The following is a 26440-nucleotide window of genomic DNA, read 5'->3' as shown; positions in this document are numbered from 1 at the left end:
TTATCTTAGCGTTATCGTAATAAATATACAGCGGAGAGAGAGGGAGAGAGAAAGAGAAAGAGAAAGAGTTTGTGTATCTGCGCGTGTAAATGTGACGCGAGTGTGAACGTTCAATTAACCGAACACATATTGCGCGACTTCCCATCGATCCGTTCGCACGAATAACCGATTATCAAACAGCGATAATTATATCAGAATCGGGACTTAAAGCAATCTTCTGTCTTCTTATCATTCGCAACCGTTATCGATCGTCCGAATCGACTAACTCTCTCAGCGAGCTTTGCAACATCCGTTCTACTTCTCTGCACACGACTTGCACAGCAATATCAATCATACTTGTGCAGTACTCAACTGCTCGGCAGTCGAGACCAGTTTCGCATGAAGAAATCCCATATCTTCCGGCCGGTCTTCCTCAGACTACTCGCGATTCCTCGGAATAGTTCTTGAAGAATATCTGCAAGAGTTATACTATACCGGAAGCTCTATCGCTTTGAATTTCTTAGTTGCAACATCCGCACGTACATCCAATATCGCTCTTCTTCTTCTTCTTCTTCTTCTTCTTCTTCAAAAAACCCGACGAAAACTTAAACCTACTTCAGGTCTTCCATAGCGCCGTAATTAGCGAGCGATTTCTTAATCCTGAGTGCGGTTAACCTGGCAGCGGCGTTGTGGTACCAACATTCCTTCATTACCTTCGACATCACCTGCAAAGCCTAAATCATAAGAGATATATTATTAACGATTCATTAAATTTTATCACAAACATGATCTTTATCTCTTCGATACACACTTCGATCGACTGCCATCGATTCGGTATCGACGGCCGCTGTCGGTCGCTGCAGACGACTTTCCGCATTTCTTCGATAGTTGGATCGGAAGGCACCAAGTCGTAAAAGGGCAGTTGATACTCGTCGTGAATCCCGCCGACGTTGCATCGCCTAGCGATCTCCCAGAGAATCAAACCGAGCGCGTACACGTCGGCCCTCTTGAACGAGTCGAAGTGGTTCATGTTTATCGTCTCTTCAAGAACCTGAAAGCAGAAAGTACGAATTGCTGAAGAGCCGCCTTCTTGACCGCAAGAGCCGCCTTCTTGACTGCAGAATCTCGCAAGTATCTTCTTGATATTAATTTTTTTCGAGATTATACATATTTTTTTTTAATTTACGTGTTATATTTCTATCTTCTCTTTAATTTTTCAGTTTTTTTTCTATCGATAAAAACTGTCCAACTAGATAGATAAATAGATAGAACTGTCCGGCTAATTATACGCAATTACCATTACCATATGTCATTTCTTATTAAGCTTATCAAGATTAAAATTAATATTTATGAATACAGTTGTAATTAATATTTTAATTGTTGTTTAATTGTTCTGAGAAAATAGAATAAGCGTAGATCTCTTTCTATATGTTCGATAGCAAAAAATGTTTCACACGGCAATGATTACCTCGGGCGCCATGTAACGTTTCGTGCCGACTCTGTTGTTAAGCTGGATATCGACAGTATCCGTGATTACGTCGTGCCTGACGGCCAATCCGAGGTCGCCGATGGCGCAGGTACCATTAGTCTTTACGAGAATATTTTTTGACTTCAGGTCCCGGTGAGCGATGGCCGGCTTGCCTTGCGTGCCGACTATTTCCATGTGAAGATGCGCCAAGCCAGTGGCGATCGACAAGGCCATCCTTATCATACCGTTCGTGTCGACGGTCGATCTGTTGAGGTAATCGAAGAGCGAGCCCTTCTCGTGGTAATCCGTTATCAGCCACAGCTGCGTCCATGTGCCGTTATCTGAGACGAAGCAAATTGATCAATCCGCGATTTATTCCCGAAGACTCGAGTCCGATTGTAGCGGCACTCATAAAGCAAGATGATAAAATATGTATAGCGGAAATCGATGGAGGGCGTTTCAATATTTCATGTAATCCGAGCGGATTACACGACGTCTGCCCTTGCAAGATATTCCCAAAGATAAAGTGTTTTCAGTTGAATATTGTATTTTTATATTGCTTTTTCTTCTACGTTTTTGACGAATTGTATGTGTATAAATACGTCAAAATTAGACTCTCTGTTTTCTTTTTTTCCATGCAAGTGATACAAGTTATTTTAAGTTTTAAAAGAAGATCCCAATCTTTAAATATTTCTTCTTCTTTTTCTCGATTGTTTTTTTGTTTGTTTTTTGTCAGATTTACATTTATATATACGTAAATAAACATTACAACATACCCTTATTATCAGCAGCAATAAAACCCAGGATGTTGTCGTGCCTGAGCATCACTGTCTGATAGATCTCTGCTTCCCGAAACCAGGACCTCTCCTCTCGCGAGCTGAAGATTTTCACAGCGACATTCTCGCCGCGCCAACGACCCCGCCAAACCTCGCCGAAGCGACCTTTCCCGATCGTCTCCACAAGCTGGATCTGACGCGCTATGCTACGTTGTACCAGAAGTGGCAGGCCTACTTGAGAGAGAATGGGCATTGGAGAACGTAAATTTCAGTATGATTGAAGATGACTCACGCGTCATGTTAGTGGAGCATATCTGACCAAGTTAAACATGCGTACATGCGAACACACATATTGATGATAATATAGCAACTCGCAAAAAATCTATTAGTGAGCGTCAGATATATGATGCTTTATAGATGTGAATTTTTCGCAAACTATACAATTGTTCATAAATTTTAATATGACGATGATTCACGCACGTGAATCTATTACATATTTCAGATTAAGTTACGAGACAAGTGTGAATGTATTTAAAAAAATGCGTCTGTAGTTTTTAACTTGCTTCTATTATAAAATGAATATATAGGACACAATTTTAACTCGTGTGCGCAACAGTGAAATAAATCAAAGAGATTACAGTAAAATAGAAAATCACTTTGCAATTTTTTTGATTCTTTCGATAAGGTTTAATAGTATTCTACTGTGAATTTGTATGTTTTTTATCATTATTTCAGTTATAAATATGTAAAATACAATTTCTTGAGAATAAGGATAAAAAACTACCTTCATAAATCTTATCTTACGGCTGCTTTGAGATGACCAACTTTAATTTAGTTTGACCTACCCGAGCCACTGCCGCTTGTAGTCATCTCCAGCATGTCCCTGATAGTAACGCCGCCCAAAATCGGCCGATCCGGAGCCTCTAGCGAGTCGTCCGGAAAATGTCGGGCCGGCCTCTTTTTGGTCATGTGCACGTGATAGAAGACCATAACGACAACGCAGATCGCGCATATTGGCAGTGCTATAGTCAAGGCCATTTTCCATGTGACCCACGTCGCGTCGTCACCGCCCGACGACACTTTTTGACATGAAATTCAAGATTATTATGCACATCATCGACGGTTCCTACATGCCCATATAAAAAGCATCGACAAGAAGAGATACTCATTTCGATCGTGATGCATCATGACTCGACGCGACGCGACACCGCGCTCCTCGCATCATTATGCCAGGAGGTATATTCAACCCGCGGCGCGCATGTACGTTATCGTTACTCCCGGATGCGCGCCACGTATTGTCTCAAGGTTTACGGACGCAAAAAGATTGTCTTAAATATAGCTCTATTGCGCAACCAGAAGGCAAAAAGCCGAAACTTCATGTTGACTTCATTGATCTTAGGTTCTATCTTTACGTTGTGTAAATACTATACTTTTTTGTTCGATTACGTACGATAGCGATATTTATTTTTCGCAATTTTTGTTAAACAATTTTGTAAATATTATCGACATATATATTTGCGTGTGTGAAGAGAGATATTAAATATATCTTGTTTTTGGCACATATGGATTTGGAAAACGAGAATGTTCGAGAGCGCGTACACGAGCCGATCGAAATCAGTGTTGCATTGTGACGATTTGAAAGCGAGCGAGCAGATCTTCGAAAGAGAAGACACGTAGGCGTCAAGCGAAAAGCGGAAACGTGAAAGACATGCAACATCAAATGTAGGTAAGAGTGAAGAAGAACATACAAAGCAATCTCGTGCAATGTTACAATTAATTGAGCAAATATATGTGTGCAGCAAAAGACACTTTATATGTCACAAATTCTTCAGATGATTGATTTTTTTCTTATGCCGAGATCACATTCCGATTGTCTTGATCTATTAGTCTTATCGTTGTCACACCTGAAAGAAAATCTTCTAAGAATACATCTTTGAGAAGTTGTTAATGCATTAACGTACTATCACTGCGTTTCGATCAATTAATGTCATTTCAATTGTTAAATGCTATTTGTCATTGTCGCAGTCAGTCGATTTTGATGTTGAATTTGATATTAGATCTATTCGAACCTGATTTTGTCGTGTAACAAATTGCATAAATTTGCAAATTGTAAACAAAAAATTGTCAGACTGTCAGTTTTTGTATAATTTAATCACATGTTTTCTCCATATTGAAGCCCGACCATGGGGGTGTTCTGTAGTGTTAAACCTGAAATAATCCTTTGTTCTACCTGAACTAAAGTTTACGTCGTGGTAGATCGCATTACAGACAGTTTCTCCAACGCGGTCTTAGAGACAGCACCTTAAGCACATAATTGGACTTACCTGTGAGTCGCAACGTCGAAGAGGCGTATTGTGTTCCGAGACAGATACTGTTAATCGGTCAAAAATCACGGAAACGTTAAGTAAAGATGGTGTTAGCGATGTTTACAGTTTGCCACTCAAACGACGTGAAATGTCGAACAAACAACTGTTCGAGTTCATTATTTGTTTCAATTCTTACAATGAAACAATTCGCAAAAGACAGTTCTATAAAATTTCGAAAGCATTAATAAACGGTAAAGAAGATTTAAAAAATCTATACAAGATGTTTCGTAATAAAACAATAAAAAAGAAAAGTTTTGCTATAAAATTATTTGATACAGTGAGATAAAAAAAATTATGACCAACACAATAATTTCTAAATAATTAATTTTTGCCAAAAACTAAATTTGATAAGAGTTATATGTGTTTAGTTTTCATCAGACCAATTATGAAAAATCAAACATAATACATGCGAGAAACCGCATGCAACACAAACTACTCTGTTTCTAATAAAACTGCTGGATCGAAAAAATTTTCAAATTGGAATTCCCAACAGGTATGAACATATCGAGATATGTAGCGGCATAAGAGAGCTGAAAGTGATAAAATTCGAATGTACCAAAGCAAACAACTATGGTTCATCGTGGAATCAAACAGCCGCGAAATTTAATCGACGGGGTTATTGCGAACCAGGTACGTACACAGATGTAGGTAAAACGAATCACAATATAATTGGATATTGATCCCTGTGAAGATTTCAATGAAGTGACAGGCAACATGGCGAGAAACAATTCACTGATGGATGATCGCATGTACAACGATGAGAGTTTCCCAACAGCAAATGAGAAGATAACACGAGATCTGCACCTCGCTGACATTATTAAAGAACCCCGTTCGTAGAATAACGTCGATAAAATAATAATTAATTTTGTCAGTTGTCGGTTTCGTCGCATAAAATGCTGGCAAGTTTTTGCGTGCGTTTGACGCAGCTCGTAGAAGCGTTAATAACGATAATAACATCGAGAGATCTTTAAGTACAGAAACATATATTTTAGTAGACACTTGAAAATACGAGGAGAAGTATATTTTTTAATCGTTTTACAATTTTCTTAGAATCTTTACTCAGCTTGGTTGAAAAAAAACAAAAAAAAAAAAAAAACAATCACGAGATTTCCGCGCAATTGATAGCGCGATATGTTTCAATATTGACAACGTTGTAACTAATGGTTTAATGCGAAAGTATTATCCTCGTATTGTCAATAAATCCTCATCGGAGCTGATTAAATCGCCACACGTGAACGTTCGAATTCCATAAAGCGAGCGCATAACGCGCGTCTCATGCCAATATCGAATCGCTGCCGCGAGAGCACCCGCCGATAACTGGCTGTTCTCGCGGATTTATTGGAGCACGTATAATCGATGAATATCGCTCCCAACCTGTCCCATCATCCCTTCGCATCCAAATCGCTTTCTGCACGCCTCGTTACTTTATATTCCCGACCGGACCATTCCATTCGCGCTGGCAAATTGCACCCTCCCTCCCTCCCGCCCACCGTTCGCTTGTGTTTGCGCTCAAAATCCGCTCGTCTGTGGATATCAACGATATGTTCTTTATGGATTTTCACGCTTACGCTAAACTGCTCTTGTAGTTAAAAAATTTATGAATCTAGTACAGAAAAGTATACAAAAAAAAAGTAAAAAAAATTAAAGAAAGTATATCCTCGAATTATTGATTTGTCTAATGTTAATTCGGATTTCATTTAATTATCATTATAATTAATTTCTTGGAAAAATTAGTTTTTAAATAGTTTTGTAAGTTTGACTTTTTTTAATTTAATTCTATTTAATTCGGATTTGAAAACTAAAACGCTCAAAAGCTCTACAAAGTAAAAAAAAATGATGGAAACCTTATACGTTATATCTTTCCATTAAATATTTCTCTAAAATTGAAGAGATTACAGCTTGTTTTCTTTGTACATGCTTATTACAAACAAAGATGTAATTTAGCAAAAGCACAGATGTCTTTGTGATTGGTGACTTGCTATTTGTGCATTCAAATAAACGTGAAAATAAAATCACGGATTTCTGATTTACATGTCGCATAAGGTCACATGTATCAGCAGTGCATCATAAATCGTAAATAGAAAAAATATTAAACAACATTAGCAACATATACACAAAGTACTGATATCATTTTGTTTTGCAATTACAGTTTTCAGAAATCCTTAAAAATCTGTTTTTCCAAGAAATCAATTAAGATTAACGCGCATACACTTAGAACCAGTTGTACATACAAAATGATAACATGTGTGAATCACGAGAGAAGTAATCTCGAGTTTTTTTATTGTTTTGTCAGATTTTCTCAGAGGGTTGCAAAATTCACCGGTATATGACCCGGATGTTATCTTATCAGTAACGTACACAGAATATGTTATCTACTTCCTCTCTTCATCATGAACTGGAGATGAGCGCGATATATGAGCGCGCGATTCAGTGACACCGTAATTTAAAATTTCTGATAAAAAACAACTTTTAAAAATTAAGGTTCTACTTTCAGGGATAATTTTAATTGTAATATCAAGAAATATACTTCAATATTAATTAAATAAGTAAATTCTGATTCTAAGTGATTTTAGTTTTCTTATGTGTGTGATATTATTATTTCATAATTGACACCACAACAACAGTTCAAAGTACGATAAATGAAATAACCCGGATCTTACCATGTTCTATATATAGGTATATGTATACTTGTATAATCTCTTTAACTCGCTGAAGATAACACATTGTGTAATTCGAATATATCTCGCATTATGCAACGAAACGGCAACGCCATTCTCAGTAACAAAGTGTGTGTCCAATTCTATCTTGTAACAAGATAGGATCTACCTGCAGCGGAAAAACACGATAAATGCAATGAAGAGAATCGCCGATCGATGGCGGGCGTTCTGTCCGTTCCTTGTCTTGTCAGCTCGGCACAAGCAAGATAAATGGTATGAGAATGGGAAACACGGGAGAAATACGGAGGAGAGAGAGAAGTGTGAAAAGTGCGCGCCCAGACAATTCACAAAAGCGTAGAAAATCGATAATCGATACCCCCGCTTTTCTCATCACTGTCGTACGCATATTGCCTCGGCAAAGTCTCGCCGCTTCGGAAGTTCCTTTTCCCGCCGATCCGCAAAACACAAAATTCGAAGCGCAATTCGAACAATAATCGGATTTAATCGTTTTCGCGAAAAGTATAAATTAGAACGAATTAAGATAAAACACTTATTCGATTATTTGATCAAATAATTATTCAACTCGTATAAAAATAACTTCTTCGTGTGTAAATAATTTTTTTCTGTAGACTGTGTAAAAAAAAGAACACAAACAAGAAAAATAAGAAATATAAGTTCGCCACTGTTCGACTTTCGAGCGCGCTATTTAAATGCAATTAGAATCTCAAAAAAGTTTTGCCAGTCAGGATTCAATGGCTTGATTTGAATTTTTATGCTTCTTCCTTGTTTTCCAAGAATTCGAAGCTCTTTCCTCGTTGTATCGCTGAGAGAATAAATCGAGAGACTTTTTAATACACAAGTTGTTACGTAAGTTGTTGATGCAGTAACACGTTCGAAGTTACCAAATCGCCGTGAAACAAAGAAATAGATTTAAAACCTGCAAGCAGTCGACTACTAAAAAAATTTTATATATCTCTCACTAAAATATTGCAATAAACTTTTTTAGTCGTTTTTTTTTTTAGATTTTAGATTAATCTTTTTTTGTTTATTTACATCGATGTTTTTGACAAAAACAAACGATATTCATCCTTATATATTCGATTCTCGATATACAATAAATTATTTAATCAATTTGTTTTTGTATGCGGATATCTCGCGGCATTACATGTCGTGGCCGTTAGTTATCTGTATAAATCATCTCGTTGCAACTCAGCGATTGTAGAGGCAAAAGCTATCGCTGGCATCACATCACGGACGGCTGATCCATTCAGAGCAGACAAGGCAGGAAATGCATCTGACTAGACATCTGTCTCTCTCTGTATCTTGATGAATATCATCCATGTTACAAAATACATTGTGCAAATTATTATTATAGAAAATCTGCGTATCGCAAAAATATTAACAATTGGAATGTAATTAATGTTTATCAATCATATTTTTATAATATCCAAAAAAGACATATATTTTGTATAAGTGGACGTTGAAAAAAATTTCAGATAAATAAAGCCACAAATTTGGATAATAAATCGCGATTTTATGGCGTAGAAATGTAAATAAGTGTGCGTTCCCGCCATTGAGTCCTTCACGTTTATTGATCAGTGCTCGTTTTAACGAGAATCTCATTTAAGCGGAAAGAAAACGAACCTCGCGAACGGCGCAACCTTGGAGGCGAGAAATCTCACGCGGCAATCGCTTTGGATTGCCGATTTATTGTACCTCCTTCGAGGTGATTCGCGAAGCGAAAAGAGGGCCTTAGATCGCGATTGCAGTAGTCGGCATGATCGCAACAGGCGACTGCGAATTTGATGCCATCTGGGCCGCTTAGTATATTTTTCTTGTCACACCAGACAGACCGTTCGGTGTCCGGGAAGAACCTCATCTTATCGTAACACCTAGGAAAATAATTTGTATCACGAGTACTGTCGCGAAAAAGGAATCAAATTGCGTGTTCGGCACTCACGTTGCCAAAAAATGATGGAAGCATTCTTCGCTATTCGTGAACGGTGAAGATGACATAACATGCAAATTATTAATTTCCATACAAAAATGTATCATCAAATTTTTTTTCTGGTTTTGATTTCTTTACGCAGATATGATTTTAGTGTAATGGATAGTAATAAGAGATAAAACGATACAACAGAAATGACAATGATTTTGAGAAAAAAGATTCTTATTCAGAAGTTAGCTATCAAAGCTGTCAATGAAGTTTATAACAGAAATGTCTACGCATGTCTAAGAAAACATGTGTCAAAATATTGTGGAAATAACAATAACAGCTGAGCTGTAAACAAGCTTGTAGTTTTACAATAAAAATGCGTTGTTATTAAAAAATGTGTATATTTAAAAATAAAATATATTATAAAATTCACTCACATATTTCTTAAACACATACGTAGAAGAAACGTAAGATATCGCATATCGTAAGATTCGCATCAGGTTTCCATATCTCTTGTAAGTGCGAAACATATCCGACAAAAATAAACTTTTTATCGACAATATGTCGAATAGATCAGATGCAAATCTTGCGACACGCACTCTGAACAATAATCGGGTTTCATAATAAACATTGACGAGAAAAGAGATTTTGTACTATTTACGTAAACAACAAGATATATATTTTAGTATGCACTTCAAGTGTTGCATAGAAAAATATTTAAACGGCAGAGATACAATAGTTATACAAAGATAGTTACACAAAGTCAGAAGGCACATGCGCGCGGAAGAGAGAAGAGACAATAGTATTTCAATTCTATTTAACTCCCACAATCTCTCAAGAAGATTCCCTAATAAAGAGTCTTGTATTTACACTGCGAGGAAATTACTGCAGGAAACTCGACATGAGAATTGCGAAAAATAAATCTCAATAACACAATAATTTCAATAAAAACATCGATCTCGATCTGGCACAAGTCGCAGTGTTTGTTTCCTCAAGAACTCGTGTCACTTTTCTCTTTCGTTCCTCGACACTAATAATAACAAAGTCGTGTCAAGTTTGTACTGTTTGTTGTGAAAAAAAGTTAATACAAAGAACTGCAGAGAGTGTTTTTTTCGCAGAGAGTCTGAGGGTTACTTTTTTTTCTACGGGATGAGAAAGGGCGAGGAGACAGAGAAAGAAGTATTTACAAAAGCCACCCTTTCTCGTGGATCAACGCGTGTCGGACTTGCTACGAGACTTACTACTGATCGTTAAAGAGTGCAGAAAAGGAGAGAGAGCTGTGGCAACATGCTACCGGTTCTTTCCGAGTTCACTCAGAAGGACTTCCGGCGTACGATGGGCTGTGGTAAGTAAGAAAATACAGAAGAAGATTGCCTTGAGGAAACTACAAGCTCCGTAGGTGGCAAAACATATTTTCGATCATTTTCCAAACATTGTACGCGCGCGTTTGTATTTTATATAAATCTCCAATCTATCGAAGTTCAATAGTTCGCGTTTAAGTTCCATTTATCTTCAATTTTAATATTTCGATAATCTAATTTTGAGATCGGAAATTATTTCGTTAGAAAAATTAATACGTTGTGATATTTCTCATTTTATGTAAATATATTCTGAATATGATGCTGCTCGGGAAAGACGAGGAAAATCAAACAGAGATATTACACGCTTGTACGTAAAATTTAATAATACGTGCCATAAAATATCCTGAAACTATGTACAGCTCTGATAAACTACAGAACTAATTTACTAGAACTAATCTACTAACAAACTATGAAATTAAGATAATATAATTTGGGTAATAAAATATATATACTATGATACTATTTAGTTGTATTCAATTCTCTGTATCTCACTATGGCTTGTTGTAATTACACGCATAATTCTAATAATTAATAACGGTTCAACAAGCCGCGATGTAAAATAGTTCAGCACGTTGCGCTTTGCGATGAACGAGAGAGCGCATTCGCATATGCGCAAGTAATGTATCGCGTGTTTATACATCGCATGTATAGCGTGCTGTAGCGTCGCGGAAGCTTTCTACTGCACAGTATATATAGTGCACGTAACGGATAGAGAAATCTATTCGGTGTGCCAAAATCATTGGACAACATTTTAGAAAAACAAAACATTTCTAAAAAAATATTTCCAATTGATCGATCCAGAGAAATATGTCCTTTTTTCAGATAAATTTTCTTTTTGTTTAGCAAAAACTAATCGCTACTTGAATATTTTTTAAATCGTAAATAATTGAAATTATAACACAATCGACCAAGTAAACATTTTTATTTAAAATTAAAAATTTTTATTTAAATCAGAAAAAAACTCACAGTAGATCGTAATATAAATTTACTTCCAAAGTATCATTAAATAATTTTGACACATTTATATACGCAGAGGTACACATAAATAACGGCGAGAAACACGACAGATAGCGAATATCAGAGCGAGTTCAAGATAGTATAGTGCGAGCAAGATGAAGGCGTGTACATTGCCGGAGACCATGACGTAACGCATTATTCTGACCATAAAAAATAGCCGACGACACTCGGCTAATTCTGCGACTACATGAAAACGCTCTAACCGGTGCTTAAACCATTTCCACTTTATCAGACGCTCGAAACGGTTTTAATTCGCGCACGAGTTCTCTTGCTGTTCTAATGCTTCTTTCTCTTTTCATAAAAATGCTACAAAATATCACACTAACTTGTCTTTATTTAATACTGATAAAAAAAAAAGTTCTTCATAATTTTCTTCGTTCTTTTCTTGTCTTCTGAATTTCGTGTTTCTGATTAATTTCGTTGTTAGTGCAATTTTAGAAATTTATTTAAAATGAACATTAATGTAATAACAATCAAATACAAGAATAATGAAGTGCAATTATGTAAACTGTTTAGTTACAACATCACTTTCTCCAGCAATGGCTCTCGATTCGTTGCACTGTTCGACGCAGGATAAGAACCGGCTATAAAAAAATTTTGAAACGGAAAGACAAAGTAAAAGAATTGCACGTACAGCTCGCGCAGAGATAACAAAGCCATAGTGAGAGAAAGAGAGGTGAAAAGACGAAAAAAAAAAAAAAGGAAAATTGCAGCATAAGCTTGTGCCACCTGCAGAGTTTTCGTAACTTCCAGGTTTTATTTGGACTGTACCTTCTTTGTTGCGAGGGTGCAGCTGGGGTTTCAGATCCCGATTGCAAAAATCCACTTTACAGCACTCGATGACGAAGGACGTGTTTCGCGAGACGCTCGTCATGCAGAAGATGAGCGGCTCGGGCTGCGACGGCGGCAGATGTTTAGGCACGCACCTTCAAGTCGATTTTGCACCAGTTTCAGAAAACGAGACGAAACGGAGAACTTGCACGTTCGCGTCTCGACGTGGGTACGAGATATATATCAAGGGGAAAACGTGTTTCGTGCGGTTTCGAGGTAAAAACCAACGCGAACGGGAATCCGATCGTCTTGGTAGCACGACAAAAAGAGATTAGCGCGCTACTACGGCTGCGTTCCGAGTCAGCGTCTCCGTTTGTCGATATCGCCGATTATCTACTATGCCATTTGATATGATTCAAGTGTTACTCCATTAAACAAGTAAACGTTCGTAAGTTGTCCGGTTATAATCTCTGACATGTTTACATATATAAAAAATAAGTCGGCGATATTTTAAATATTAACTACAATTAATGTGAAAAAAAGCAGATTTAAACATTTCATTATTTTCTCGTGCTACCAAAAATGTATCGAGACTTCCCGCAATGGTCTCTTCATCCAATTGGTTTAATTTAGTCAATAATATATCGATAAATTTGCCCACAAATATTCACTCCATCTCAGTTACTTGCTTACGGTATTTACTTTTTCGCGTTCCAAGATAATTAATTTTAACCGTCGTGAATCCGTGTAAACGTCGACATTCAATTTCCATCGAACAAGATAAAAGATATACAATCCCGTTGAACAAAACAAACTGAACGCAACGTTTGAGAATTTAACTAAACATCGCACACACACACACGTCCGATTAGTCAACGATAGCGGCAACGTTTCACACGAAATACGTGCACGTGTCGCTCCCGTTGGGTTATTTCGGCATCACAATCCACGTGGATGCTGTCGAGAAAACAACAGTATCAACCGAGCAAAACTCCAGCAAAAAAACCCGAAAGAGAAATACTGAAAATTGAAAAAATAAAAAAAGGAGAAAAAAAATCAACTCGGGGGAGAGAATGCGGGAGAGCTGATAGTCGAGAAGGAGGAACAAGAGAAATCCGCAACACCGTGCAACTCAACACACTCTCGTGATACCTGACATGTGGGGGTAGCCAGTAGTAGTTGGTAGCGCATATCTCGGTGATTCCTGAAATTCTGCGATTCTGTCGGAATGGCACACGTTGGAGCCGTACAACAACGGTATGTACGATTATATGTATTATATACATATGTATATATATATAACGTTATATATATACATATATGTGTACAACGTTGTGGCCCCGCGTCGGCTCGCGTGATGCGAGTCTCTCCCTATATCGATCGGGGCTTGTTCTACTACAGTAACCCCGACGAACTCGCGAAAAGGACAATTCTCGGAGAGTTCGTCGGGAGAGACGCGAATTTTCCGAGCCGGATCGCCGGGAACGATCCTCAAAGCAGGCACACCTCGCACATTCTCTCAACAAACCGAACTCGGCACAGCAAAGAAAATGTGAGTTAGGGACAAACGGTGGACATTATTTAGGATGCAATTTGTGTTAGTCGGAATCTCGCAAACTCGACTATTCTACGAAAAAGCTCAGTATATACCTGCAATTATATATTTCAAGTACATAATATAATTATTTCATGGTTTTTATCAGGTCGTTTATAGATTTTTAATGTTTTTTCAGATGTTTTTAACGTTAAACGTCAATCTCTGATGAAACATTTCTCAGAAATATTTCCGAATAAACACGTTTAAATCGAGTAATTAAATCACAAATTAAATTATTGTCTTTTAAACATCGCGCAAAATAACGTTGTTTATTTAGTATTTTTGTCCCGTGTGACATTTTAACGATTACATCACCGCAGCAAAAGATTTTTTTATGTTCGGATTTTATAGCTCTAGTTTTTTTAATGTTCACCGTTTAGATGTATTACATATGTATCGTCGTGATGTAAAATTTCATTCGCAACATATGCAAATTGCACCTCGTCGCGACACGCGCGTCAAGGTGAGCCACAGCGACGCGCGATTCGATTGTCATGAATCGCAAGGGACACGAAAACTCTCGGCCGGTCGTCATATCTTTCTTGACGCAAGCGTTGATTTACGTCCGATCGCGTGGTAATTGATTCCGCAAGACGAGCCTCCGTCGATTCGCATTATAGCGCGTGCGTCAAATACGTCGGAGTCGTGTCGAGCTCTGCGTGTCGTATTATTAACACGTTCGAAAAAGCCACACTGTTTTAAAACGCGATTCGACGATGTTTTGCCAAAAATTTGTTAACAGAACGACTACTAAATTTAATTTTCACTAATTATCATTTTTATTTAGCGCACATATATCTCTTGAAAAAAAAAAAAACATTTTTATCAAATTTCGAATTATTTGTCTAAAACTGTGAAGTAAAAATTCTGCTTGTATTTCGAAACGTGTTTTATAAGACGTGTGATATAAAACGTGTGATATAAAACAACTGAAATTAAAGCTAAATTTAATGTCAAGTAGTGTGTGTTAATAATACGTGGCACAAAGATCTACATCGCGTCGTTTATTTTTATGAGTTTGTTACATGTACGAAAGAAATCGACAATTATAGGTTTTTTGCGGATAAGAGCGTAATAATTTTGCAAAAATGCAAAAATCCCACACCTGCTCAGAGAATCACGCTGTTTCTCCTGCTGTTTGTTATTTTTCAAATCATGCTATATCCACTCGACTTCTATGGAGTTAGTGTGAGAGAGTGTGTTATGTATTTGGGCGGAGGTTACGTTATACACACGTAATAATGTGACAAAACGAGCCCTCGTCGGTTGCGAGCCCTTGGAAGAATACCTGAGGATAATGCGGGCGAGTAGCGTTTTAACAAAACTGGGTTTAAATTCAGGTTGCAGAAGTCTTTATCGCAGCAGATCTGCGCGTTATAGATGTCTGGCCCGCGGTTGCAGAAAAGAGGCTCTTCCGGCGGCAGCCAGTTGCTTCGGTCAAGGCAACTGTCACAACATCCACAATTTTACGTTTAATCCAGAAAAACACGACACGCATCGCACGCGATAGAAATTCCCTTTATAGAATAAATCTCTACTTAGAAATGCATATGGTTATCTATACCGTACAAGTGTTCGGTAAAACTTTCTCTCTTAAAAAAATATTTTTTAAATACTTGGTTTTTTTCGAAAAATTATGATTATGTCCTTTATCTATCTTGCACATAGATATATATATATATATATATATATATAGATAATTAATTACATTTACAAGTTTCATGATTATCACAAATTTATCTATTTAAATAAAAACAGCGACACCACCTTCGACTTTGATTTGTTATTTTTGCGTAATCGACATTTCGTAAAATCCCGATGTGAAAATGTTACGCAGATTCACGTTCGCGACGCGACGCATCGATATATTTTGCATTCACGTGATCGCATATAAAACTGTTCTGTGCTGTACTTCCACGCCACGGCCGGATCAAGTAATCTCGGTCGCGCTATTTTCAATGCGATCTCCGGTCGAATTATCCGAATTATCCGTCTGGTGCATTAAGCATTTAGAGGCCCGTCCGCACGTCTGCGACATCAGATCGTTGCGGTGCGCGAACTGTCTCGGTCGACCCTGTTCGATTTTGAGAGAGTGCACCGTTCTCGAATCAGGTCGTCTGATAATCGTTACAGAGTTGAAATAATTATTAAAAGACAGTCCGACAATTTTGGCTACGTCTTGAGGCCTCTTTCGGGAATGCAATGATAAATATTAAAAAATTAACAAAACTGTTTAGCAATGACGCAAGAATTTTTGAAATTAATATAATCAGTATTTATTAATTCCCGGAAAAAAACAAATTATACATACAATGTATATCACGATTATAAAATTAAAATTTTATTCAGTTTTGAAATATTTTCATTAAAAAATGTAAACATTTATAAAAAATAAATAAAAATATTTCTTAACTACGTAATATAAATTTAAAATTATCAGCGATAGAAATGTTCTCTTGATCTTTGACATAATAGCATCGCGGGACATCGTTCAAGATAAAGAAATATCGATCTTTACTAAATCGAAGGTCGAGATCGCTACGTACGTGTACTACAAGCGCTATACTGCGCTATCTTTTCAACTTCTGACCTTTCGATGTCACGTACATTTGCTCTTCCGACACTGTCACAAGTGTGTGTCGTGATGCATCATTTGCTAGATTTTTGAGATCAAGTTTCTGCAGTGTCAGATGGCGATGTAAAAACTTACTTTGATTCGATCTTCAGTAGATTTCTCTTTATATAAAATCTCATGCTTTGCTGAGTCAAATTATTATTCTTTGATAACGTGAATAATTGTATTTTTTAAGTGACAAACGTTTTACACTTGTTTTTTATACCAAACTTTTTAGAAGTTACATTAAGTAATATGGTTTTTTCTCTATACAATCGAACAAAGCCTCGTTCAGGACATTCAAATTGGCTAATTCTAGAACAATCGAGAGCACATCGTATATAAAAAATTCTTTCTCGTCTTATATATGTTGTGACATCTCAAAAAAAAATTTATCCCCCAGTAAGTGTCACCTCATTCGCTAGGATTGAATTGAAACTTGTATGTGGCTACCCCCACGCGCGAGAAACTTCCTCGATGCGTTCGAGATCGATTCCGCGGGGGTCGAGAGAAGGTATACGTCCGAATTTTGCCCACCCTCTGCCCTCCTGCCGAGTTCTCGCTCCCGCAATCGATCGCGGCCGGAATTTTCGTGGCTCGCACGAGACGGTCGAACTTGAAATCTCGCCGTGCGCGTTCGGTATGGCGTTACCAACGCGACGACCGGCCGCCAACAATAATTCGTTTCCGCCGAAACGGGCGCTAATCATGGCCCGGACGAGAGCGCGGCCTGGAAAACCTGCGGCTAAACGTTCATTCGTGGAAACCACGATGAGGGCATCGATCGCGACGTCGAAACGAAACCGCCATGATCCGATACGAAGGCTGCGAGCGGCGGCGCTTCTCTCGGACAACGACCGCTAAACGCGCTATAGATGCACGTGTGATAACATTATGCAAAGAAGCTCGAGTGACAGAGTCAGATAAAAATTGTTTCGAAATATCGTCACATATGTTGTACGCTACTATAAACTTTTCGATCGATCGAACAGAGAGAAATTTTATTTATTTAATTTTGTTTTGTAGATTTATTTTACACGAAAGTCCATAAACTATTGAATCAGAAAATGCGTTAATAAAGTGGCTACAAATGCAATAAACATGATGTGTGACAACTCACAAATATGATATTAACAAAAGGTTTTTGTGAACAAAATAATATGTCATTTAACGATCCAGTTCAAAAAGAAAAAAAATACGAACACTTTGTAAAATAATTAAATTTGTTTTATCAATAGATTAAATAAAATGCAATATGAAAAAAACAACGAGATAGCAAAAAAATTTATTGACTTGAAACGATTGCGTGTTTGACTACACGACACTTCGCGATTTTTGTGTCAGCGTTAATTACGCAAACAGCGTTGCAGCGCGTGTACATGGTCATATATACATACGATAAGTTTATGCAAGATAACGCGTGCAAAGTCGATAACGAATCCGGATCCCGGGTTCGCCAGCAGCGCGAGCTTAGAAAATCTGCACTGACATTAGTGTCATTGACCGGTGGACGCTAACAAACATCAGACCAGACGCCATAATGACTCGAGTCCGATTCATTATGAAATGTCGATGCAATGTAACCGTGTAAAACCTTCCTCCTCTCGAGACGGACTTGATTTTCGCGCTGCTGCTAATCTATCGCGCGTCATAAATCATTTTGCAAATGTCCAATAATCCAGTAATTTATGTACACTTTTTTTTTTAACCAATCATGGTATCGTAGGTGAATGTTTAATAAATTAAAGAAAATTGTATAAAGATGGTAAGAGAGAGCGAATTACAAATTTTTATCGGAAACCGAACGATTGCCGGTTTTCGATCCAAATGTTGCCCGATTGACGACACATATGTCGATGACCGGGAGGAACAAGTCACTAAAAGAGGCTTCGAGTATAGTGTAAATCGAGTGTGGTCGTCAATGAAATACACGTGCAAATACATTACCTCCGAGCATACGTGATGACGTCAGGCTCCCTCTCCAGGCTCGTGCTGGCGAAACAATAGCCATCGGTTTCGCACGTGTGATTGGTTTCCGAACAAATGTCGCAATAGCACTTCAGCAGTCCTGAAAAGAAACATACGGATGTAATGATTTCATCAACGCCTTGATTTAAAATTTATCTCGTTTATAATAAAAATCAAAATTTTTGCTTTATTAGCCGAGAATTAAATTAATTGGATTTCAACAACAATTATTGTTGTCAAACATTTTGTTAAAACACATGTGAGATTTATTTGATGATATCGAATTCCGGAGGCGAAAATAAATTTTACGCAAGAGCGCTTGCGTGCCATGCCTCGGCATGGAATGGAAGACATATGGAAGATATTATCGTGAAACGCTATACGGCACTTATCACAATTGAGAGGCAGTTTATTTTACGATAATATAACATTGTCGCAAGTTTTGCAAATATTTTGACGTATTAGTTTTCAAGACACATTAAATGTAATATTTGTATCGATCGCAATTACTTCGCGATACATGTTTACGTCCAAAGATTATTACAGACTAAGCTAAAAGATTACCTAAATAAATCCAACATATTTTCCATTCGTACTTTAGACTTCCGATTAAAAAATTGTTATCAAACTTAATTTGTATCTAAAATTCATGTGTTTACCAAATGAGACATCAAATAAAACGCTATGTAATTTTGTTCGGAAATTTAACAAGAACAAAAAAAGAGAGCTGAAGACATATAAGAGGTAAGAAGTAAAAGCCCGACCTCATAAAGCTCATTATACATATATATGAACAGACAGGCTCGTCTTTTTTTACTCATCAAGACAGAAAGAAGAAAATATAGACAGTGTGTAAAAAAAAAAAAAAAAAAAAAAACGATGGGCTCAAAGACCTTGGAGCTCGAGTGACTGCACTCAGGTAAAGCTACTTCTCTCTATAGGGTAGCTAATGCAGACCTGTGATAAGCGCATCGAAACTTTGGCGATGTGTCTTACGTGTAACTGCCACACTTTCCGTAACTTGAACGCGAAACTCCTGAAATCGTTTCAACGTCCGACACACAATGCGCACGTGTACACGTGTGCAACGGAGATGATATTCCGCATTCGCAAAGTGAAATATACAAGTTCGTGAAATGGTCTCTGACTTAAGAGCTTCTCTCTGAACGTTTTCAATCGCGGTATGATTTGACGAAATGAGTTCAATTCAAGTCATTAAAATATACTCACATCGCGAATACAAGATACGAAGCCATCTTTCTTTAGCTTGTAAAAACTTTCTTTGCGAATCTTTCTCGAGTAGAAATCTTTGTAGAATTCGCAACCTGCATGTTGATTCTTGTGCGAGTTTTCCTATTGCGTATTTTTCACGGTTCAGTTGCACAGATGATAAATGTTTGTGTTGACAAAATATGTACAACTTGAGAGTGAAAAAACAAATTCTTTCATCATCTTTTGTGATACACTGCAGAAAGAAATCATTTTGCTATTAATAGCAAACGCGGAAATTATTTTAACGAGAAAAGCAAGTTTTTGTGACATTGTTATAAATGACGCGCACGCGTTAATATGCATGTTAAATTATGCATGTAAAAACAATTTCTGTGAAAAAATATCATGTATAATTATCGCGCGATTGTGCTATACAGAAATATATATCTAGACAGATGCGTTTTAATATCGTAATGATCCGCAATGTATCACGAAATGTGACAATAAGAAAAGAATTTTCCGTATCAGATCGACTGATAATTAATTCCGTACGACGATGTTCGCGTATAATTATCGTGCGCGATCTCACTCCAGATGTAAATAATTTACAATTTATTGGTCAACATAAACAGCCGCGATCTTAGCTTCAATACAAACTGGTTTTCGTACGCTATAAATTTTATATATTCAATGTTAGTTTTTTTTTAACACATTGAATAACAAATGATGATTTATTTAATGATGAAAAAGTTGAAACGTATTCAAGAGAGCAAGAACGCTCAAGATCTTTGACGCAACAATATTAACTGATACGATAAAAAAGAATACAGATGACATTTACATAATAACAATCAGTATTAGTCATTTTTTAAATGCTTTATAATGTAATTTTCTCATTAACACGACGGAACTGCATTAAGCTCCGTTTGAGGAGAGCAGATTTATTGCGTACACACACATGCACATTTACATAATATTCCGCGTAACTCTTCTAGTATATGCACAATAATAAGAAGTTGTTTTTTACAATATAAATTATTTACAGCTACTTATTAAAATAAAAAAATCTCTTACAATCGCATAATTTACTCATTTTCTTTTTGTACATTTTCTTTTTGTACGAAACAAATGATAATAAAAGAGTTAAAGAAAATTTTTGTTTTAATTTTTCTTTAGAAAGAAATTTAAATTTAATATAGTTTTAAACTGAATACTTATCGAGCGTAAATTGCACATAAATTATATCGGAAATAACATCTGCTCCTGTTAGCGATCTTTTTTCTTGCGAGAGTATTTTAGACGCTGTCTAATTCATCAAGAGATAGAGAAGAACAGACGGATATTTTTTTCATTATCTGATATCGATTGCAATCTACGTCATTCGATCTCTCTTCGTATCTCTCGTGGGAGGAAATATTATGACTTGGACGTTTTATTGAACAGTAAAGACAGAGCGCGCGAGTTAAAATATTATCTGCGTATTGCGAGACTTCGGTTTTTGTGCGAATGACGCGATGATCGTAGATTACCTCCAAAAACTTATTACGACAGAGATATACGACGCTCTTACAAACACGACAACGTGCCACGATGTAATGGTACTTATCAAGGCGCTTCGTGTCGATGTGGCTTTTGATGTTATTGCAAAGTTTTATTCTGCTCGTGTTTTACGATTCTAATGTATAAAGCCTTTTAAATTTTTCTTACAATAAATGTGATTGTTTTATCCAAAAAAAATGTACATGTAAATGTATTTTTCTTTCTTTTGCAAGTTAAAGTTAATATAATTAGTACATCATCATAATAAATAAAATTTTGTATATTTGTAAATACTTTGTAACACAAATACGCGAATACATATATATTTTTTGTACATACATTTGATACTACAATCAATTAATCAATAACACAATATCAGTATTTATCATTAAACTTTGACAAACTCGAGAGTTCGTTAAAAATGTATTTCTTCTAATATGTATTTTCAACCGGAGTTATTTTTATAACACAATTTTATAAATACATTTTCTACGAGAAAAATTAGTCAATATTTCCCTTTACGTGCGCACGACAGAATGTTTTATGGCCGTGTATATACACGTTGTATATGCATGGAATCTCGTTAACATTGTAGCAGCGATAGCGCGGGTGCGTAGCCGGTCTTTTAGCCGGATCCGCAACCGTTTTATCAGACAACCTGTAAACTCTAATGACCCGTAAGAATTCGCGGAATAACAACGTATAGGTATACCGCCGGGACGAAGAGGCAGTCGTGCACAAGTCTTTCGTCTACTATCGGTCGCAGGAACGTCGGAGCGTGTGCTGCTTTTTCAATGAGGATTCAAGAGCCCGATTTGCATGCACGACAATTACCAAGCATCGAATCCATCAGAGCGGAGCCATCGGTCTCATCGTAAGACGAGGGGTACAACGAAGATACTAGAGAACGAATAAAGCGCGGAAGGTATGTGAGAGAGAGAAGGAGAAAGAGAGAGAATATAAACTCCTTTCATTACGCCAACGATATCGTTAAGTCGAGTGTTTCCGAACGAAGTCTTTCTTATAATGACACAAGTATCAAATATTTTTTCATGCTATTTACACACAATTCGCTCTTTTGCACTTGTTCCTCGAGGTTTATTTGCTTTTTTACATGTAAAATAAGATTTTAATTATACGTATACGTATTGTGTGAGACAAAATCGTTCATTTATTTAATAATTTTCTTGCTCTAATCGGAGCTCGACTAAAGAAACACTCAGATCGCAGAATACATCTTAATTAAATATGAAGATAAGAACGCAGACATGATGGCGGCATAAACAAATACATTTGTATGTAAATAAGTCCGTTTGATTGATTTAAGTCAAGATATTGTCGAAAAAGTTAAAAAAATAAATAAATAAATACATCACTTACAACTGATTAAATTTCAAATTCTTCAAATGTGTTGTCTTTTCCTAATAGTATCATAAATAAACAACTTGCGTAAAACTTGATTTAGCGTTACGATTTCACTTGAAAATTTCCTCGTATCTATCAAGGGGTTTACGAACTCTTCTTCTTCTCTTTCTTCCTTCTCGATGCGCTAAGAATACAGACTAAAAATCTCGGAAGGGAAATACAACCGGCGATCGCTCACCCACAACGAAGAGTAACAGTTATCTGAACAATAAATAGCATAGATCCCATTGCTTACACGCGTACTATCTCGTGCGTTGGAGTGAACGAGGCAGTTGTTTAACGGGAGCAAACGTGAAGCAAACATAGCGATTATAGCGAGGATAACCAAATCACATGATTCGAAACGATTGTGTATTTGCGTAGAGACTGAAAAAAAACGCGGACAACTTGTGTATCTAAGAGTTAAAATTTTTAAATATCACAATCCCTGATATACAACAAAAAACATTTACAATCTCTACATAGAAAATGTTAATGTAAGTTGTTATTTTTATTTTTATAATATATATTAATATAAAAATTTAATACTCTAATTTTTTTATTCACTGCTATAAATTAATGAGGTAACGTTATCCATTGTGATTCAAATATATAAGTTTAATTAAAGGTGCGTCACATAATTCGCCATTAATGTTAAGTGAAGAGACACAACGATCACAGGAAGGGTTAAAATAGTTATAAGAGAACCCTTTCCTTTCCCTCCAACCCCCCGTGTCGAAGGGTTAAAGCGCGGCTTCGAAGCAGCGTGGCTCTTGGAAAACGGAGTCGAAGGTACCGACTGCACCGGCTCACCCTTCCGCATGCTTTTCGGACTTCGTGCAGCAACGAGATTAAACGGCCCTTCTGTATACGACGGCGCGTTACTTACGCAACGTTATGTGCGCGCCGTCGAAGGGGAGAAAGAGCGGGAACGGGTGGGACGAGAAGGAGAGGAACGGAGACTGGAAACGCGCGCGCGGAGAGACAGAAGAAGAGACAGGGACGTGTGCGAGCTACACGGGAACGACAAGAAAGAACGAGCGAGAAAGGAGACCGAACCCGACAAAAACATAAAAAGAGAAAGAGCGAGAGCGAGGGCAAGCGAGAAAAAGAGAATGTGAGTGAGAAAAAGGGAGAGAGAGAGAGACTTTCACGCACACGCGTGTACAAAACGCACACTGCGTCAGAGGGATCGTCCACAAAGCGCAACGCGTGGGACAAACAGAAGTGCGTTCGAGCAAAGCTGTTCATCGCGAAATCGTTTTTTTAATATCTTGCGATTTCCTCTCTTTCGCCCATATTAAATCACCAGAGTCGAGTCATCGACGAGACGAGACTCTGTAGAATAAAATTTGAATGATTACGTGATCAAGAAATTTTCAGATTGTTCAATGTGTGTTTGGTCTTTTTTCGTTATAGGAGCGATCGAAGGTCTGAGACTGCGATATTAAAGTTTAACGAGAAAGTCGAGGAGATTCTATATGTGGTACAAACACTTTATCTTTGTTTCGTCCCCGGAGTTTGCGATTTAAATTTTAACAACAAACTTTCTTGCGCGGCTCAAATCGATATTTGCCGAACGAAAATATCAAATGACGAAACAAATTTTTCACGATAAATGTTGTGCAATATAATTATATAACACAATATCTCACACATATTCCTTCTGTAGCTTTGAATAAAACAAATAAGTGTGTTCCTTAAACTTTTTTACTTCCAATTTAATTATTTACACAACTTTCGCGATGTAAATACCGTGTTATTGTTTTTAAACATTGTCTCTTATATAAGTAGAGCAAAAAATGATTTATATTATATAATGTACTATTTTTTCTCTATCACGTTTTTTATAATAGTGCTCATTATATTTCTTGATCTGACTTGCAAAATATAATTTTTATTAGATTCAACTCTGCAATTAGAGTTAAGTCACGTTCAACGTTGTGTTTTTAAATAAGAAAACACGTGATGTTTGCGCAATTAATTTGCAAATTCACCGTAATTTGTCACTTTTTTTTGTTTCAAAATACGTTATTTCAAATTTGTATAAACATTATGTACATACATATATATGTATATACTTGATAGCGCACACTTCATGCAAGTAATAAATAAAGTACGTAAAACAATGTACAGAAATATACGTAACAATAAACAGAACTACAATCCAATTTCTGAAAATTCCCACTACGTAGTGTATCCGTGTAATCCAAAATCCTCAAGTTCTCTTAATTCAACCAAACTTCGCCAATAGGGTCTGAGAATTGAGACCAGCGAGCCCTAACTTTGCAATAGTAACTTGTAACTTTCTGTAATACCGCGATTCGCCTACGGTAGAACATGTTTTGTGGACTTGGGCACAAGTGTGAACTGTAATTATCACGCAAGTTCCCCATATTTCAGCGCTTTCTCTCTCTCCCTCTTTCTCGCATTGCCACACATATCGACTGATAAACATAAAATTCGAATCAGATCTAAACTTTGTATCGTTTGTTAACTTTTTTACGCATTGTGGCATATCGCACGTCATATTATGTTACACACACACACACACACATACACGTACGTACACAAACGCTCTTGTATGAAGAAAAAACTAAAACGTACCGTCTACAGGACACGACGCGTAGAGCAAACAGAGGAGCGCCAGGGCGAGGAGGCTCGCCATGCCGCCGTCGCGGACGCCTCTCATCTTCGTGGAGGTTCCGCAGCAGCCGGTGGTCCGCCGTGGTGATCGCGCCGTCCGCTGTCGCGGATCCGTGAGTGGAATCGTCCTGCCGGCTCGTCGTCCTCGTAAGGCCGCCGGCCTTGGCCGCCACGGCTTAATGCCGATCGCGACAAAGTAGAGTTCGGGAATCGCGGGCGGCGACGTGCGCTGCCGCCGGCAACCGCGGTATCATCGGTATCCGGCGACCGTGGACGCGGGGGTGCGAGGCGAGGAGTCGCGATGCCCCGCCGACGAGACACTTGTCACCGCGGTTGTTGCCGCCGCTGCCGATGTCGCCGCCGTTGACAACGCGCGGCGCTTACTCGCATAAGAGCGCGCTCGCGTGAGAGACACTCGTCTACTTCCGAGAGCGAGGAACGCGGTTTCCGATAACCGCGCGTTGCATATACGCGCGCACTCGCACGCACCGTTGTTGTTTTTCGAAGCGCGCGTATGTATGTACGTATACGCCGTTCACTACATTGGAGCACGGAGCAAACGTCGCTCCGGCTCTCTTTCTCTCTCAACTCGCGACGTCTTTCCCTACCGATCGAACAACACTGAGGATTGTTGCGCGAAAAGAACAAAGAGTTTCGCGAAACACCGGATGATTCCTTTGCCGTGCGAGCTCGCAATTTCTCATGCGCAACTCGTCGCTGTCGTCGTCGTCGTGCGACGACTCCGCCGCAGCAAGCGCGCCGCCATTTTCCTACCGCGACAGGCCCGGCCTATTGCTGACGAACACACCGAGGAGCACGCTCGAAAAAATTCACTGCTGGTCCTACAAGGATGTCACTAGGCGGCCGTGCGTCAACAGAATCGACCTTGCGTGTCTTGTAGCGCCTCGCGATGCATTATCGTCGTTGTTGTTTGTTTAGCACTCGACTATGTCGGCGTAAATCGCAACGCGACTGTCACGCGGTTCGCTCGCAAAAACGACTTTTCACGCTCCGATCGTTCAACTGCGACTCGTGTTGCTGCTACTGCTCCGTCAGCCGACAGCGCTTCGAACACATTGCCATTGTCGCAGGGCTGTATGTAGTTTCGCACGCGCCATCACGCAACTTT

At 38.0% G+C, this 26440-nt stretch overlaps 1 protein-coding gene across 5 annotated transcripts; it reads right to left on the bottom strand.

The window, feature by feature from the left end:
* Positions 1-25357, bottom strand: LOC109857803 (TGF-beta receptor type-1). 5 transcript variants are annotated; one of them, XM_020434505.1, is made up of 8 exons: positions 25273-25357; positions 18490-18610; positions 8963-9138; positions 3069-3302; positions 2224-2457; positions 1448-1788; positions 791-1030; positions 1-713 (listed from the first exon to the last, which is right to left on the bottom strand). In XM_020434505.1, the coding sequence occupies exons 1-8, from the start codon at positions 25355-25357 to the stop codon at positions 591-593; spliced, it is 1554 nt and encodes a 517-aa protein (XP_020290094.1). In that variant the 3' UTR covers positions 1-590. The 5 variants fall into 5 exon arrangements, with proteins under 5 accessions (XP_020290094.1, XP_020290096.1, XP_020290097.1 ...); XM_020434507.1 differs by lacking the exon at positions 8963-9138 and adding an exon at positions 15217-15374 and having other exon boundaries at positions 25273-25340; XM_020434508.1 differs by lacking the exon at positions 8963-9138 and adding an exon at positions 12332-12486 and having other exon boundaries at positions 25273-25340.
* Between the last annotated feature and the right edge of the window lie 1083 nt (positions 25358-26440).

Source organism: Pseudomyrmex gracilis, unplaced genomic scaffold (genome assembly GCF_002006095.1).
Source record: "Pseudomyrmex gracilis isolate BER0280 unplaced genomic scaffold, ASM200609v1 scaffold_174, whole genome shotgun sequence".
Lineage (NCBI taxonomy): Eukaryota > Metazoa > Arthropoda > Insecta > Hymenoptera > Formicidae > Pseudomyrmex > Pseudomyrmex gracilis.
This window is presented reverse-complemented; position numbering and strand designations above follow the sequence as displayed.

Bases quoted from the DNA above. Each gene is read 5' to 3' on its own strand.
- LOC109857803 (XM_020434505.1), bottom strand. From the start codon at position 25,357: ATGAGAGGCGTCCGCGACGGCGGCATGGCGAGCCTCCTCGCCCTGGCG. The intron at 2,458-3,068 runs GTAGGTCAAACT...TTCTCTCTCAAG, and splicing joins TACAAGCGGCAGTGGCTCGG to TAGGCCTGCCACTTCTGGTA. The intron at 1,789-2,223 runs GTATGTTGTAAT...GCTTCGTCTCAG, and splicing joins TATTGCTGCTGATAATAAGG to ATAACGGCACATGGACGCAG.